Source organism: Acyrthosiphon pisum, chromosome A1, assembly GCF_005508785.2.
Source record: "Acyrthosiphon pisum isolate AL4f chromosome A1, pea_aphid_22Mar2018_4r6ur, whole genome shotgun sequence".
NCBI lineage: Eukaryota > Metazoa > Arthropoda > Insecta > Hemiptera > Aphididae > Acyrthosiphon > Acyrthosiphon pisum.
In genome coordinates this window covers 156,568,512-156,588,986 of record NC_042494.1, presented here as the reverse complement: position 1 = coordinate 156,588,986, position 20,475 = coordinate 156,568,512, and the positions used below count along the sequence as shown (strand labels likewise).

Sequence of the window (20,475 nt, the reverse complement as noted above, 5' to 3'; positions counted from 1 at the left end):
CTACCAATACAGTACTACAAGTTTGCACACCATCTGTAGTCAGTATTCCATCCACCTCCGACATCACGACGAGCCCCTTTTAAATGCGTGCTTTCGAATACCTTATTGTTTACTTCCACCAAACCCTGAGATTAATAATTACAATATGCATGACGCGATAAAACAAAAACCGTTGTTTCGCAACGATTTCGCATCCGGGCATCTGGGTCCCTCGATAAATCCCTGCCCGGAATTATTTATTGGAAGTAATTCGTTACACGTTTTCGTGCGTATACTACAATAATAATAATAATAATAATAATAACAATACTAATATTATAATAATGTAAAATAATAGTATTAATTGTAGGTACTATAAATGGGCTGTGTCCATATATAATATAATAATACTAGCTGAATATCCCGGCTTTGCCCGTGTCCGCATATAGTTCGTTTTTTGTAGGTATGTACGTGCAATTTAGGTGTATCTCAGTTTGAGCGCATCTCAGCTTTAATGTACCTCTGTTCACGGACAAATCGGCGTCAGTGTACCCATAGCTTTGTGAAATAATTCGACCTAAATGTGCAACCGCAAGTTGCGGATTGGATTTGGCACTTGGTATATTTATCCATTCCTACTGCACATTTCAAATTCCAAATTTTAAGTTCGTTCGTTTTGTAGTTTTTGAGATATAGCGATGAATGAGTGAGAGATTGAGTGGTATTTGGTTTATTTATATTATAATATATAGATTATAAATAGTGATCGCTACGTATGTACTTAAATATATTGTCAAAAAAATTATACAATATTATGTACGACCGCTCCGCCGAAAAAGAATAAAAAAAACAAACGAGTGCTGGTAACAAAATGTCAAAACACTAAATTGCGAATATAAGTTATATATAAATTTGCATATAAGGTTAGTCCCTATAAGTTTGTTATTATTATTATTATCATTATAAATTATAAATAAAACATATAAAATATATATTTTTATGTGTGCGTAAAAGTATGAAATGATGTTGTCATTTCGACATTTAGTGAAACATTGAAACATAAAGATACTTTATACACTAGGTAACCAAATAAAGACGACAAACCGTAACATTTAAATAGATATTTTGGAAATTCCTCAGGACAATCCTCAGTAGTTAAATTGTGTGGTGGGTACATTGGGAGTGGTTAGAATAATAAATTATGAAATTCCCGCTGCGTGTGAACAGGTATGACGATTACATTGATTAATTTATTAAATAATAAATAATAGTAACAACAAAGATACAAACACGCTGATAATACTTTAACACGTATGCATCGATACGTGTACATCATAACAAACGCATGGACGTGGTGACGCCTATGTTCGCGACCACAATACCACAATTGTATTATTCAAAAATGGATCATTGTATTATACACCGTATTGTGTAATTTAAAATGTCACAAAAATCAATCTTGGAATAATAAAAAGGTATACTAACTAGGTATTCCACTATTTCACGTTTAAAATTTGCGGTACAGTTAATATAAATTAACTCAATTTTGAAACTAAAGTTCACAAATCAATATAATATAATTACAAGTAATAGAAATTATCGTCGTAGTTTATATTTATATAGTTAAATATATTTATCATATTATTGTATTCGTTCTGAAATATTGTCAAATTCGTCGCGAATCGGGTTCCCGTTTAGTCCTGAATGCACGTGGAGAATATTTCAAATATCATGTAAAATATACCACGTTATTCCAGGACGAAATCAATACTTCACTTTCATATCAAAATAAAAATTTTATATTTACTATTCTACCACTATATTATGCGTCGTGATTATTCTCGATCGGTGGTCGCACCACAGAGCTATAGTGTTTATTCAATTGCAATGTACATAAATGCTTTGAGTAAAACGGCACGTTAAAGTATAAGTACAACGCATTTCATACTCTGAACGGTACCTAACATATTATCATATAATATTATACAATATATCGTGCGCGGCGCAGTAATATTTACACAGACGAGTCTCCGGTTAGACGGGAAACACTTTAACCTCCGAACTCCTTCTTCCTTCCGGCCGGCCGCCACATAAACGACGTTTGCACAAGTCCCACACGGGAACCGGCCTCGGGCACGCGCCACAAGTATATCAATATTATTAGAATACCGCATATACGGTTCTACCCAAAACTGTGTGCGGTACGCGCCCCGAAGAAACAACCAAAATATGAATAGTATTAATATGATATTGTGTAGTCGTCATGCGCGATTTATTGCAGTAATATTATACGGAGATTATAACCCAGAATTGTGGTAATCTTGTTGAGTTTTTGAATTAAAGTAGGTATTTAATTATTATCTATATATTATTGTTGTATTTATAGAATACTTTTTAAATTAAATATTTTCACGGTATTCGAAATATAATCATTGCTTCGTACGCGTTTGCATAATATTTTTAATTCAGACAGGTACTTTTATTTAAATACTCAATCGCCGGTCTTCGTTTGTAAAATTATTTTTTTTTTTGCAACTCGTAAAGAAAATCATGTTTAACAATATATTTTGATATATATTATAGGCTCCTAAACTAAACTCGAAACATCACTGTCGGCTATTTTCGTCGGAATATAGCCACTAAGTACGATGTGAATTAAAAACTTTGAAACATTGCAGTTATCATCGGCTATCGCATAAATCGTTTTGTACTTTAGTGTATGTCCCGCACGTGTATATTGTATATAAGAGGATGTCATCGTAGTATTTGTTATCTCCATCTGACCCACGCGCGACATAGAAAATTTTACGTTCACAATAATGATTATAACCATATTAATTTCCCAAATTCGAGTGAAATTACCTCTTATAAAATTTAAAGTCGAGAACATTATATAGGGCATCTCATAGTCGTTTTATTATATTTTAATTTTAAAGCGAGGCATGAGTATTTTAAAATAGTAAATATTGTACATCTTAAAAAACTCAGAGAGAGATCACAAATACTACGCTGACATCCTCATAATATTAATATATATTGTTATTACGACGGAAGGAAGACGTACAAAATAAATTAATGTAAATATAATACGCAGGCACTCAGAATTCAACGAATTCATACAAACTATTTACCATATTATACTTGTTTTCAAAAGTTTTTTAAATAGGTACTCTTCGAATACTTTTTAAGTTTGTGTATTTTTATCTCTGTTTGAATACAAATCAAAAGTATCTTACAAGATTGTTGTTATAGGTATATAGTTCTATAATATCTTTCTAATAAAAACTATTTTGAAAATATAATTGCATAACTTTTTAGAACTAGAACCCAAACCCAAATCCTAACATGAATATTATTCAAACTTTTAAAAATTTAACCATAACATTTTTTAAAATATAATAGTTGTAATACACTAAACATCTAAACACGTTAAAACATGAAAAAAAAATGAATTCATCTGGAGTTATTATTTGAGAATTTTGAACTTACTGATAATGCCTACTCAAACTATTCAAACTGTTCTCGAATATCTTAAAGTTTGATTGAAATTCTAAAGTTTGAAGAGTATAAGATGATAGCATTAATTATTTTAATAATTAATCTAGGGATGCGTTATCATACTACATTACTATTATAGTTATTACACAGATAGGTATGACGTTGTATACTATGAGTGTCTATGACGTATACTTTATAGAAATTATTCAACATGAGTATAACAATGCAATATCGGAAATATACGACAGGTCTTCCCAGACAGACATTTTTTGTTTCATAATATTATTATAACGTAATTCAAATACTATTATAATATTATCGTTACAAAATGCTGTCTGGGTTATAGCCCATTTTATAATGTAAAAAAATTAAAACCAAAGCTAAAAAATTGTGTTTTTTTTAAATTGTATTATAAACGTTTATCGTTTAAACGTATGGCTGCAGTTCGAAAAGGTGGTGTGTTCCATCCCATACTCTCTGTGATATGCAACTTGCTTATTTTATCTGGTCCCGGAATCGTAAATTCAAAAACAAAAAATGTTATAGAGTGATTTCATTAAAAAAAAATGTTTAGCACGAAGACTTTTACCAATTATTATCAAAACTCTTATCCGACCTTTGAAATTACATGCGATGGAAAAGCCAACAGGCTCATGTAGGCCTTTGTTGCGGGGGAGGGGACATTACATTTTTCCCCGTGCCAGCCCAACCCACATTCCTACACCCAACCACAACTTCAGAGGACGTCATCATACCCGAAAGTGTTGTCTCCCAAATTTTCGTTCACCAGTTTTCAATAGTGTGCTGTTAGTTTTGAAATTAGATTGAACTGACCTGTTATAAAATTTAAAGATGAGATTATTATCTAAAGCCCCACATAGGGTTTTATTGATATTATTATTTTTAAGTAAGTTATGATTGTTTTAAAATACGTACAGTTTCATAAAGGTCAACAATTTCACGCAACGCAGAAGCCAACAGGCTCGTATAGGTCTTTGCTGGGGGATATTATAATTTATATTGTACCTCTTCCCGGGCCAACTTGCATTCTAAACTGACAGGGGCGGCTCCATGGGGGCCCTCCTAGGGGCCACAGCTCCCTATCAAGCCGTATTTCTAAAAAACATGTATACTGTTAAAAACAAAATAACAAAAAAAACCTATTACAATATCGAAAGTTTTCTAGAAATGATGACTTAGCCCGACCATGTCTCTGGAGCCGCTCCATGTACATTGTACACCCAACCATGACTGAAAGACGTTTTCGAGGTCCAGCACTGAGTTTGACTCTCGTAAGTCGTACGGCGGCGCACTCTGCTCTTACAGGGAACCGTCGGTGGTGGTCCAGACCGGGAGCAGCAGAGGGCGCGGCGCTTGCGCTCGCCAATCGATCATCGGCCGGCCGGTGGACGGCGGCTGCAGCGTCGTCGGTGCTTGACTGGGCGGGACAACCGCGAGCCGCCGCCGTCCCGTTGCGCGAGACCGTTAAAACCGTCCGCAATGCCGGTGGTGGTGCGGTAAACGAAATACAACCGTGACGACGTGCGCACGCGATGTTATTATAGTAAATAGCAATAATAGTAACAGTAATAATAATAATAAGAGCAATGATAATAATATTATCATACGTCTTGTACCATACGAACGTTTCGGTGTGCATTATATTATAATATACAAATAAACATAAGAATGACAATTATTAGTAATGATATTTTTATAACATTAAAGTGTACAGTTGCGGTAGGTAGATATAATGCGAAAGTATAACAAAATACGACTCTGCGGTAACACGTGCGGAAGGAACCGGATATAAAAACGCATACAAAATCGTTTTGCACGACGGACAATAAAATTGTCGACGCGTACGGCTGGAGCGGTTCCGTCGTCACCGGGCGACCGACCGACGGTACTGCGGATGATGAGGTGCCACCGAGGACGACGGTCGTCGCCTGGACTACAGTCATGTGGAGCAGCAGCAGCGGTGGCGGCGGCGGCAGCGATGGCAGTCCCTGCGGCCGTGGACAGCGTGGTCGGTGGCTGTGCGGCGGCGGTGGCCGCGTCCGTCGTAAACATATCGTTATAATATATCGTTACGCCGTGCGCGCGTGGACGCGGCACGGCGGCGTTGCGCGCAGTGTAGATAGATGAGCGGCCGCGGCGGCTCCGGCCTGTGTTCGGACCGGAAACCGCGTCGGAAACGCAACCAGAGGTAAGCAGCCGCAGCAACGGCAGCGTCAAGCGGCCACGGACGCGCCCGGCTTCGGCGGCGGACACGCTACTAGCTCGCCTCGCTCTATCTCTACCTCTATCGCTCTCATACTGTATTATACTGCGCCTATACTATAAATATTGTATTATTTTCTATCCTCGCTCTCGCCACCACCTCTGCTCAACACGCGATCATCGCTCGCAAGCCGTATACATTTTATGTATTTCATTTGTACGCACTTAATTTATTATAAATCGATCGTTTTATAATATTGAGTACAATATAATAATAATATTGTATTTTGATCGCAACGCAGCTGCAAATTATAATTATACGCTACACAATATCGATGGCTTTCTATAATATAATATTAATATATGGGTAAAACGCATATATACTGAGTCACGTTTTCTAAAATAATGTAAAGTTATATTGTTCTATAATACATAGCAGAAACGAAATTTTATATTCTTTTCTAATGTAGGTTACACGGTGGACGTATATTATAGTAGGTTCCTAGTGCCCACCTACAAGACATTTTCTTTTAAGATATACTTTTACGAAAATTCGGTTAAACACGTTATGTAATGCGTTTATATTGTAATGGCCAAAACTAAACATTTTGAACTATTTCACAATATATGTGCACAAATGATTATTACTTTAGTATTATTTACAAAAAAAAAAATGTATAGTTGTATACATTTCTTGCGTAAAAGTATTTTAAAAACGAGAAAAATTCCATAATTAAAATTCAATAAAATAGTACGTATAATGTACCTATGTGGTAAATAAATTCGATACATTTTGGGTACATAAAGTTTACAAATCTGAAAAAAAATATTGTAAAACGCAAAAGGTAGGTATGAGTCTTATATAACAGTCGAAAAATAAAATTCACTACAAACTCGCAATAATAATTATTGTGATATATTATACTATTATAGAAACGCCCAAAATACATATTATATGATTGGCTTTTTTTCTGAACAACTTATTATTTAATTTTAGTCTGACACCTACTTATAATTTATAATTTAAAAGGTTATTATTTAGAAAAAACAGTGTAGGTACAGTAAAAACTAAATTGTTTATCTTAGAAGAAAACGTCACTCGGTTCTTTTCAATAACAACTTATAGTACCTATGTTATAATATGTTATATTATTGTATGTCTATTATACACACGTGTATTGTACTTACTCGCAGCTTTGCACCCTTACACACTCACACTCATACCTATACACACATTTACACTCAAACACACCCTCACACACACATACACACTGCTACGCACGCACGCACGTACAAGTTTTTGTCTTTCTGTATCGCCGCCTTCAAAAAATAGAGCTGCTCGACAGTTACCCGCCCGTCTGCACACTGAACATATATGAAAACAGTTTTTCACATAATATGTTTGTACGCTTTTGTCGAAACGTCTATAATATGTTATGATAATAATAATAATATATACGTTCATAAAATATATATATTCGTACCTGTACAATAATAATACGCTTTGTTCTTTATTATTATTAAAAAATAAAATAATGCAAAACTCTCATGTGCATTATAATATATTGAACACCTTTTTTTTTAGAAGATTTAGGTCGTATACATATATTTATAACACATGAATACACATTGTATACCTATCCCCACCGGACAACATATGCCTATAATATAGGTTAATCTTGTATAGAAAATGTACTTAACCTACATAAATAATATATTATATGGGTGTAATAAGATTTAATAATATAATGTGGGTTGTTTTCCTCGGAACAATTGATGAGGAATATGGTGCACCACTATGATGTGTACAATTAATATTCTACAAATATTACGATGGCATTGCGGTTAATACGATAATGTACTGGTTCCGGTGTTAGAATTTCACGAATAAAAATTCTCTAAAAAAAATGTCTACTTTGAAATATGAAATTAAAAATGTGTGTACCTATAAATAAAGTAAAATCTTATAAAATCATAGTGATAAAGAATGTCAGAAAGTATAATTTGTTGGTTGTAGGTACGAAATGTGACTGTCTTCTGATACAAAAATCGCCCTGTGTAACATAATACATATATAATACATATATTATACTTTATTGCTTTTGAATATCGTGAAATCATATATATATATATTATATATTATTGTTTAGTATAATATTTAAGTTAGTATATAATCATTGCTGTCATTCTGTCGTCATATTTTTGTTCTTGATGATAAATAATTGATGACCGACCCTAAAAGAAACGTTTTTATTTGTGTTTGGGTGGACATTTAATCGAGTTTTTGCCGTCACGTGTTACACTAACACAAACGAATGTTAATATTTTATACTAACTATATCGCATTAGATAGGTATGTACTCGTATTAATCGAATTGTCTTTTCTCGTCGAATAAAGTAGGCTATAGTTAAATTATTCCGTGTCCGAAGTTTTTGTCGAGGAGTTTTTATTTTCTGTTTGAATATTGTTTTCAACTAAGCCACAAAATAAACATAAAAACATGCTATGGTAAGGTACCTATATAAGTCATCCAAACTGCAGGGTTTTCATCACCAGTAATATATTAAAATGTATATTCGTAATATTATAAATTGTACGTCGGGAAAAGTTTTTGGAACGGTAATCGCAATATGTTTTCTGTGATAAATGCTAATTTGAAATTCAAATACTACTCGCACGTTCCTGGACGACTATATTATTAACACGCTCATCTACGTATCCATATCCTTTATCAATGTATGCATTATAATATACGAATGTATTATAATTGTTTTGCATAATATTTCAGCTAATGCCGATAATGCGTACATTTTGTGTTCATCGCTTTAACTGGGTATACTTTTCTATAAATAATATAATACATAATATTGTATACAGGTATACTGTTCTTTAAACTTTACGAGTGAGATTTATTTTGACGCAGTTTTCGTATAGAATTTGGTCAAATATTAGCTTAGAGGGAGGGTGGACTTGGTCACCGAAATCAAAGAGGTAAAAAGTGGGGTAAAAAAAAATCTGAAGACTTATCGCTTTTCTCGAAAACATGAAAAACAACCCTAAGTGTTTGTGCGGTCATTCGTTGGTCTGTACGGGTGTATTTTTAAAATAGTAGGAGTTTTTTTGTGTATCCTGTAATTTTAATAGCGGAAGTACAGTCGAAAAAATAACGTAGGTACCGAAATATCATAAAACCACGGTATTATAAGAGATATTCTCGGAATCTACGAATGAAAAAAAAAAACTTCATAATCTTAGGGGAATTGTATTCAAGTAAACACAAAATATCTGCCACAGAGTGGGCAAACTCAAATTCGTATAATATAATGGATACATGACACATAATATATATGATGTTATATATAATATACATAATGCATAATATGTATAAGTATACTATACCATAGTAACATTGCAACACGACTACACTGCAGTGCAGGTTAGCCGTCTGCGTATATATGCACTAGGTATATACCAGTACTTGCGGTATGTACCTAAGCATATAATATATATAGTACGTGTACGACATGATAAAATATTATATTATATGCATATACAAATTGTATGTGTTCGATAAAAATGTATAGTAATATCACTACAAGATGGTTTTTTTTTTTTTTTTTGCTGAGGTGTCTTGCCGGAAAGTAGGTACGAAACACGCGTTTTCCCGGCGGATAAAAGCGGCGGGAAAGTTATATTTGAATTTCGAGACAGAATAATTTAAAAACCAATGTCACTGAATATGAAATCATCGATGTACTATGTGTACCTACGTGCATATTGTATATAATATATTATGGAAATAATATTGTTCATAATGTATTTATTTATAAATGTTAAAGCACATAAGTTCTTAAAGTCTTATAGAAGACTATATTTGTAGTGAGACGCGTATTTTGCGACAAAGCGTGACCAAAAAAATTGAAAAACATTTTTAAAGCATTTTTTTTTTTAATAAAAACATACATATAATATACCGCCTATATATTATGTCGTAGCAGGCAGACAATACCACCAGAAGTAATTCATCTGTACCTATACAATACTCTAATATGGTACATAATATTTAGTTTTGTTTAAAACGAATTATATTTTATACGCACTTATACAGTTATATAAATATAGGTAGGTACTGCATATTTAAAAGTTTACCAAATACAACATAGATATATTTTTTTTTTTTTTTTTTAATTAAGTTAAGATTTCAACATCTGAGGTTATTAGCCTCGGTTGTTTAGTAGATTTTATTACTGTGGAGGAGGGATCAGTTGGGTTGGAATACGAGGATATGTGACAAGGATTTTCCACTAAAAACCCGGGTGTTCGCCCATCTGGAAACTAGTAGCACCGGCTGGTGCTGACATTCAGCGCACATAAGTGACTGATGCCAGACACCATGCCACAACACAGAGATTTATTGTTGTCATATTTATATTCTATTGTATACAGAGATTAGTAACGAATAACATTCAAACGTGTTTATTCAAACATTTAATATGTATAAAATAGAAAGTATACCAAACATAATGATTTATTGTACCTATTCGGAAAATATAACATAAATGTGTTACGGGACCCTAGAAGTAGCTAAATATTTGTTTAAGCGGTGAAGTAATGCAATAACCACCCGCCTCTGTTCACCGTTCAAAAAAACAAAATAAAGTAAGTACCTAAGCAAAGTATACCTACCTACTCGTATATACATTTATATTATGTTCACAGCATGATTTCTGCATTTTCACATGTTTAACTCAGAATGCTTCGGTCAAACATTTTTATTGTAAACATTATAAACTTTAATTTTCGATGCCGGTCGAATCGCAAACGGTAAATTATTATTTTATTATGACCCCCACGCGAAAAAATCACTGTTTGAATCACACCAACAAGAGCATGGAAGTATCGAAACGTTTTTAATAATATTATAATATCAAATATTATTGCTGGTAGTGGCCGAGAATGGCAGAATAGTAAGTTCGTTCTAAATATCGACGGAGGCAGAGGCGGCAGAGGCGTGACAAAAAATAGATACTTAATAGTATGTGTGGCTCGGGTGGGAAGACATTGTCACTCAGAAATAGCACACGCGTGCTCGTGTGTACACAGTAAATGTGGTTTTTTTGTGAGTGACAAATTACCAGTCAAAGACTATGTGATTTCCACGCAATGTGTAAACGGTAAAATAAGAATTGTTGAACGGAGCATTGCCCGTTGGCATGGTCGTGCGATTACCACACTGAAAAATGAAAACATACAACGAACATAATATAATAAATATATACAAAATACTACTTGACAAATATTAATATCGTAGGTACCTATTTAAAATAATTCTAAATTGATAAAATTAATCTTATATAAATATTAAATATTACATATTATAATCGTATGCATAAATAATTGGATATCCTAATTGTAGCTGATGCTCGCAAAAAAAAAAAAAAACACCAGTAAGTACTTATATGATTGGCGTTAATAATATTACATCGCGTCTGTATTCTACGAATATGGAAATATAATGACAAAATATGTAGGTACTCTATAAGTTTTACTCTAATAATTTAAAATTACAACAAAATAAATAAAATTCTTGGTTTTGATATATGGTTTCGTCCAAATTTGAACATAAAATAACTATAAAAAAAAACATTTTTATTGACATTTAGAGAAAAAAACAACTAATAAAATTAAAAAATTTCATATACCTATAAATATGAATCAAAATATTTTGAGAATTGTACGATGTATAGAAAATACTGATATAAATATTATTTACGATAATTTTTTTTAGACTTACACCAAAAACCACAATCGATTTTGCGTAAAAATTCTAGTTTCTCCTTAATTTTGTTTTTCTTTGCCCGGTGTTATGAAAACTATTGGTAATTTTAAAACACATTTCATTGTAAAATCAATACATTAATCGCTCCGTTTAGAATCTAAAATATAATAAACATCTTGTGAAGTAACAAAAATGTTGAAACATATGTACCGTATTCTAACAATATTATAACAAAAATGTCACTTTTATCAATAGTTAAAAACTGTAGGTATTACTGTAGGTCGGTACGTTATACATTATTATGACAAGTGCCCATTTCCGTACGAGGTCGTTTATTTCATATACCTTCCTGTAATATTATCATAGTTGCAAAAGTTCGTGGGTTTAAGCTCCTCCTCGCTGACACGAACGTCTGGTGCTAGTGTAACTGCATTTGGTTTCCGACCTCTCATGATGGGGATGTGCCTTTTGCAAAACACGTCCACCGCCGCAGAGAGGCCGTGCGCGTTTGTAGATATGTAACGTGCACTCGTGTATATCATATAATAGTATTAAACCTCCATATTATTTTTGTTATTGTTATTATCCTAACCTTTGACCGTCGCCTTACCTGGGGACTTCATATCAAAACTAAAAAACTCGCCCTTAACGAACGACTACGCTCAGTTAAACCACTAATATCTAACAAGCACACTAAACTAAACACCAAACTTCTCATATATAAATCATTAATCAAGTCCATGTGGACTTATGGTCTACAACTATGGGGCAATGCAAAAGTAACTAATGTAAATAAAATACAAACCGTTCAGAATAAAATTTTAAGATTAATCACTAATGCTCCACCATATGTCTCCAACTACTCTCTGCACACAGATCTAAACATAAAAACAGTTCACGCTGAAGCAATAACATATTACAAAAGATTCCATAACAGACTTCAATATCATTCTAATCCCCTTATATCCAATTTACTTTCTCACACAATTCCAGGCAAACCCACACGACGACTGAAAAGAAATTGGTGTCGTGATTTACTAAATGAATAATCCAAATAATTTTAAAAAATATATATATATTTAATAAACAATTAGGAAGTGCTTTCACTGGTTGGATTTTTCCCTCACGTTTTCATGTACAAAATATTATATCACATATGCTTATTGTGCCCAAGGGTACAGATTGTGTATATTATCTTGTTAAAAAAAAAAAAAAAATTGATATTATAAAAATCGCACTATATGACGTCCGATATGGATCCGGTACGTACAACCGGTGTGCTTAGCCACTGACAGAATGTATTTTAGTACTTATACTTTGTATCGGGTACCCTGAGGATGAGATATATAATAATATCGCCAAGCCTGCATTCAGAGACTTTTTTTATTCTTCTGTCTTAACTGTAGCCGTCCCTGATGCACGCCGTTGCCCACACGGTGACAAATAATATGCCCACGGACTTGCCTAAACTCTTTTTTTAAAAAAAAAAAGCTGCACTGATTTTTAACACGGTCATTCGGGTTGTTTTGGTCAGATATAAAATGCAGGTGTAAAAATGTACATCCTATCGTAACAACTGTTTTTTTATTCACCGTGTTAAATTAACTAACCTGCAATGAAAACCCAGTCAAAATCGGTTCATCCGTTTAAAAGCTTTTCCCTGCAGACACACAGACAAATAGGCAGACAAACAGGCAGATAGACAGACAGACAGATAGACAGACAGACTGACGGACGGACAACCAAATGTATAAGTGCGTGTTTCATGCAATATTACATATTTTAATCGTGTACGTTTGTAAACTCGCAACGTAGGTAGGTATATAAAATTTAAATACTTTTCATTTGTGATACGCAAGATAAATAAAATAAGTACGTCTTTAATTGCAAAAGAGTCAATTTTCCAAAGATGTAGCCCTATATAATATAGGTGACACATAAATTATTGTGGATATTGATCCGTCTGAAAATCAAGGTTTTTCAAATAAATCCCTGCCAGCTAGATAATTTATATCAAGTTTCCTCGACAGACATAGAATATTATAATATATAAAATAACATTTTGAAAATTCTATCCAATCATAATAACTAATTTATTTTTTGCATGTAACCAATATGATGAAAAATATAAATATTAGATTTCCGTTTGCCGAAACAAAATTCCTGTGCAAGCACATCTTTAAAATTAGATTTTTTTTTTTAAATCTCTTCATACCTCGTCCCTACGCCGTTATATGGATCTATATGTGGCATTAAAATTTTGAGTCTCTAAGTGCAGCGGTTTGGCATCGGACACACATCTTCTTGAATGCAATGTACAAATAATAATATTATATTGTAATACTGTTCGGTTCGCGCGGTTGTTGCGAATAAAAAAAACCCTGAAAATTTGGCCGTCTACGACGGTCGCATTGGATACAGTACTTTATGTTTGTGTACCGTGTAAAAATACTGCAGCACTTGTAATTGTGTTAAGTACCAAAGTTGCTGAGAAACGAAATCCGAAAACATAAAATATATTTTGATAAAAACCACTTGAATATACCGGCGGCGCGGCGCCACGCTGTCGCCTATATATACGGCGCACTGGGGCCATTCATTCGTTCGCTAAAGCACAATATACGAACGGTTGTCTAGATAATAGATATAATAATAATGTATATTATGTACTGTAAGTTACACGTACTCCGTGTTGGAGTATTTATTTGGTTGGTCGTGTACAGAGTGATTCACCAATCATGCTCATCCCCATTTTTTCCTTTAATAATGAAATCATTCAAATTATGATTTTTGAAATTTTTAAATACACTCATAGACTATATTTTGAAATTCTCGAATTTTTTTGTAATACTTAAGGCCGTACCTATCATGTGACGTTATAAACTTCTGTTTTTCAAATGATAATCCCCCCTCCTCCTTTCTTACTGTAAATTATTTAGTGAATTTTTTTTGAAAATGTTGATGTAGGTACCTAATTCTTAAATCGAATGAAAAGTTTCTTAGTGTTTCAAATTTTTGTACTAAGGATAATAGTCGTTAAAAAATAGTTTTACCTAAATATAAAATACACGTGAAACTGGATCTAGAATTTATTATACTTTGGCCAATTTTACAAATTATTATTATTGATACATTAATATAAATGACTTCAATTTTCGATTTACCATAGCTCCATATCTTATTACAGTGTACCTTATATTTTATCCTTAAAACACAAAATTGAATAACTAAAAACTACCCGTACGAACTTTGATTCTGATCCATCAAAAATTTCAGAAAAATTATCCACTGTATAATTTACAATTGAAAAGGGGTGTCCACATTTGAAAAACAAAATGTTGTATCTCCACATGACACTCCTTAAGTAGTACAAAATATCACAATAATTCGAAAATATGGCCTTAAAATAAATTTAAAAAATCAGATTTTGAATAACTGCATTATTGAAGAAAATAAAGAGGTGCACATGCTTGGTGAATCATCCTGTATACTGTTCGTTTACGTACTTTTAAGAACACGAAATATTATTTAGGGTTAGGTCCAGAAGTCCGATGACTACTCAACTGGTCGGCTTTTCACGCAAAAGTATAATAATATGTAGGAACTTACCTATAATATTATGCGGACATTTATTGTAATTAATTAGTTGAGTCTAAGGTTGAATCTAAAAACATACGTAATATTCCATGAGTTCTACCGAAATCTAAATTGTAGCAAATAATAATATGGTGTTTGATAGAATTTTAAATGCCATCAATAGTTGTAGCCTGTTGTTAATAGGTACTGTGTTATAACTGATATTAATCAGTATTCATTGTACTCGTTACTCATCTGCAATTCAATGATTTTAACATAAAGTAATATTCAAATTGATAGAATAATGTAATGAAATGCCGTATGATATAATAATTTATTGTAATTTCGTCTCTGATTAAATTTATGGCAACACTAGAATCATAATTTACTATTAATATTATAATGTTTATAAAGCCAATAGTCAATACCCATGATTTATTTTTATTTTATAATAATAATCGTTATAGAACCTTAAAACTGAAAACAGTTTTTTATCAATGAAAGTAATTTTTTTATGTAATAATTATACTTAAAGTTGCCCATTAAATATAAATACTATAACACTTTAAATATTGATGATTACTACTGTTATATACTACTGTTTTATATTTTCTTTTTATACTCCTAAATACCAATATAAACAGTCGAAAATTAAATACTTAAATGTTTTATTATGCGGATTTATTATTAATTTGTTAAAAGCCTGTAATAAAATGTATAGTTACCTATTAAAACAATTGGTGACTGGTAATGTACAATAATTTATTTTATAATTAAATTAGGTACTTCATCCAAATATAATAAATTATGTGCTGACAATAATCTATTATTATGATATAACACAGTGGTTTAAATAAGTTAGAAATAAATTATTTAACTACCTATCCAATAAAATGATTGTGTAGGTAGGTAGTTACGTTCTTATTGCGTTGCAAATTTCAAGGGGCAATATCTTAAAATAATATGTTGGTTGGGACAAATATGACGTGTTTCATTCACGAATGAAGTTATTATTATTATACTTCTGAAAGTGGAACACTGTTTTATTAGGTAAGAAAAAATGTGCGTATAAACTATATAAATATATAATATAATAATATAGGCAGCAGCATGTTTTTATGGCTGGTTGTTATACTTATAATAAAACTTTAGCTAATACAATAAGTACCATTGAGATAAAATTGAAAAATTGTTCAATTCCATTTACCGTTTATTTATTTAAGCAATTTATTTTATCTATCGATTTATTGCATCGAAAACAAATACGTATGTATACTATTTGTATAGTATATTATAATTTCAAATTTAAACTTTAGGCATTTTTAAATTACTTCAATTATGAACTTTACTAAAATATTATGTTTACTACTTAATCATATATTATACTTGTTATGTACCTATTGTATAGTGTATACACAATTAATATATTATATTTCCAAATAAATATTTCAATATTTGTCCATGATAATTGATATTAACGTACATGAAAATGAAATATTCAGATAATTAATTTGGCACGCACAATATTTTATTACCCCTTCTATTTTTCAATCGATGCTTACCGTCAGGCGTGGATCTAGAAATGAAAAAAATGGGAGTGGGCTAGACGAAAAAATGTACGTCTAGTACATAAGAGCATCGGCAGTAGGTATAAGATTTTATAGTGTATAATATATTCATCGTACATGCGTATTATAAAATAATAATAATTATAATAAACTTTAATTCAAAATTACCTTTAATTGCATACAAATATATTATACTTTTTTTTTTCAATTTGGTATTACCTATGTTTTTACGCATTTACAACAAAACTTATAGTGGTATAAATCAACCAAATACGTTCTATACCAGTGGTTTTCAAACTATTATCAAACACGGCACACCGTCCTTCACAAAAAAAATGTTAACGGCACAGTGACTTTTATTTTGCACTAAATATTAAATGAACAAAATTGTTTTTAATTATAATTATATAAGTACATTTAATTACAAATGTGTGATTGATGAATCAACATTTTTTTATCAATTATATTTTTATAATTTTATTCTTGGACGAATAGTTGAACTTTCCGAAAGACCGCGGCACACTTAGTGCCCGGTCTGAAAACCACTGTTCTAAACGATACGATGCAGTTACTACCGTCTTCGTTGGAAATCCAGAAAAACGGTAACACCAAGTTATTTACTTTAGTTAATAAATCGAAAATTAAGGTAATCTTTGAAATATTTTAAGTGTCTAATGGAGGGGAGGGCTTCAGCTTTAATAGCCCTCCTTCTCGTATCTACGTCTGTTTATCCCTTGATTTGTTTATTAGTAGCACGATGGATATTATAAAATGCACGTTCGTAATAATTATTGGTACATTTTTTATTACATTTTTATGAAAACAATTTTTAAATTTAATTTGAATCTATACATGTTGTACATGGATGTTAACTACTATTAATAATACTATATAGCCACAGAAGGCTTTTAAGTAGTTGATAATTTTATTTCGATAATCGGCTCAAAAGCATTGGGCCCATCTTAAGTCTAAGAATACATTTCCATAGCAAATAACGAAAACTATTTAAAGTATAAAATTTTGATCGCTTCAGAAGGCAGTAATAATAAATGATGGCATCTAATTAATATACTCAATCCTTAAAAACGAATTAACTCAATAATTTGTTCAAAATAACGTTTTTTACGTACTCACATTACTCACTAATATTATTATGAGCCATTAGCGGTATTTCTAAAACTAAAATTTATACATTGGTGTTAGTTTTTATCAAAAAGAAAATGTTATAATACAATTTCGTTCAACAATATATTAATACAATTCTCCATTTTAAAAATGACAATACAACATAATTGTAGTACTTATGAACATTTCGTGTTTATGAAAATCTGGTTACTTGCATTGTCGTCATCTTAACGAAACTAAAAAAAAACATGCAATTATCACTCAAATACTTTTCATCAATGACTGATCATGTGAATTTTATTAAAATGGACATTTAATGTATCGATTTTATGGTGACGATATCATCGTACTTATTTATCAGAAAAAAAAATAATATTCATTATAAAATTCTATTATCCGCCAAAATGTAATGTTGTTGTTGGAAATATATTTGTATGGTGGCAAAACTCGTAACAATTTTAAAAGCTTTCCCGCACTGATTGTTCACTAGATGGCGTTCGATAAACCAGTGCTTAAAAATATCGTAAAGTTCCCTCACCGAATCGTATTTACATTAATTCATGTGCTTAGATGTAATTATAAGTTAATTATTACATTTTGTAAGATAAGTCCAACGACTGATGACTGTATTTATGGATTAATCGTCTAATTAATATTACTAATAATTGTACGAAAGGGTATAATATCTATTTTTGCACAACACATAATAATTAACTAGATAAGTATCTATGATATACCTATTTTTCGTTATTTTTCTAGCTAGGTAATTAAAGATACTCGATAGCTGATAATTTGTATAATTTGAATCACTGCAGTGTTGGCCAGAAATGCTACTCTCGAAATGACAATTTTCGTAATTTCTTTTTGATTCAACAGAAATAATTGTGGGTCCAAAAACTGTTAGTAATTCGTGGTAATTCAGAATAATATTCTAATCTATAGTGGGTTAGGTAATAGGGTAGATACTATAATAGTTATTAGGTAGTGATTTATTAATCATATTTGTTAACCTATCTTTGTTTAGAATTTTCACCTGAGCTTTTAAATAAATAGTTTATTACTTGACATGACTCAATAATTGTATGATGAATATTTAGTATACCGATGCATGAATAAGGGGTTTAATAATGCATTTATCCAAATACTGGTTTTAGGAATTTTCAAGCGTACTTAAAGACCATATTTTTAAACAACAAAAATTTCATAATATCATAAAAATAGGTTATCTGGCATGGTAAGATTAGGTTAGGTACCAAACTTCATGTTTCAGTACTTGTTTAAAGTAAACGGTTATGCACGTGCATTTTATGCAATTGATTATCCATCTGAATAAGAATTCGTACGATTAGTTTCAGAGTTATTCAACTTTGTGGATAATTGAAATAGAAACAATTGGGGGAGAGTATTCTTGGTAAATCACCATACTGTTCATCTACTGATTGAAACTCAATACAAAATCTAGTAACTGACACCTGACTATTATATTAATCAATATTTTTCAAATTGCAATCATTAATAATATAATATTAGGTAGGTACATACAAAAAATATACGTTGTATAATATTTTGCTTTCATAGTTTAACTTTTAAAACATATAATATGAATATGATAAAAAAATATTATAATTATTGTACTTGGCATTTAAAGTTTAAAAGTGTGTAATACAGAATACAGGTACATAATGATACAGCATATAAAATATATTCTGTGGAACGAATAAATCAATTTTTTTCAATTGAGAATTTTAATGTTTTGTTTTATTAAAGTATAATAGTCGTTTTATTCAAATAATTATATATTATCATGACATACCATTTGCCTTAGTATAATCATTATGCTATGAAAAATTTCCATCATCCATTTGTATTACTTTTTCTATTATTAAATAGTTGACATAACAAACATTTCTTATTTTTAAACATACATAAAACCACGTGTTAACATTTTAGTACAAGTAACAATACTATTATGATTACGATGGATATACAATTTTACATAATATTATTTAAATTTCTATTTTTGTTTTTAAATGCATTTGGTTTGTTTAATTTTTAATTCATAAGCTTGATAACGAACGCGTAATGAACTTCGTAATGAACATGTTTTCATTTTTAATGCTTTTCACTTTACATGTGTTTTAACCTATATACAATTTATTGTATAAACTCTTAATTCATACATACCTATTTGTTTGTATAATGTCTCTTATGTTTTTGAAATTGTTAACTATTGGATTGACGGAGGAAAATATTTAAATATTACGCTTTGCATAAAGTATTATTCATCATTATATCATATTATAATTTATAATGTTATATGTCTGTATAAATTTATATTTTACAAGATAGTTGTACTGCTATAATATTGCTATGTTATTTTCTGACTACTTGACTGTAATATCAGTTATGGTATTATTTATTTTGCTATTCATTCGTTTGATAGTATACTCGTATTACAATTTGAGATAAAACAGATTAGGTCAGGGACGTACGAGAGAGTACTCAGATGACTACAGATTACTGGCACAAATCAGCTGTACGTAAAATACCACAATGCAAAATATAAATTAAATTATTATTATAGTTAAAACCGTCGCATAATGTTATATATTATTCAAATACAACTACAATAATCACATAATAATATAGGTAAAATTATTAAATATTTTATAGCAATTTTTTTTAAGTCTAAAATTACCTAATGGCTTTCTATATATTAATATTAT

At 31.1% G+C, this 20,475-nt stretch overlaps 1 protein-coding gene across 10 annotated transcripts in view; it reads left to right on the top strand.

Moving 5' to 3' along the window:
• Positions 1–20,475, top strand: part of LOC100162333 (potassium voltage-gated channel protein Shaker) — a 227,219-nt gene that overhangs the window by 71,520 nt on the left and 135,224 nt on the right. Inside the window, exon 1 of one of the 10 annotated variants that reach the window (XM_029488650.1) lies at positions 5,113–5,686. The exons of the other annotated variants lie outside the window; for them this stretch is intronic. Coding sequence (XP_029344510.1) covers positions 5,622–5,686 — 65 coding nt within the window. The 5' untranslated portion in view covers positions 5,113–5,621. Of the gene's footprint in view, positions 1–5,112; positions 5,687–20,475 lie in introns of those variants that run through there. 10 annotated transcript variants of the gene reach the window in all.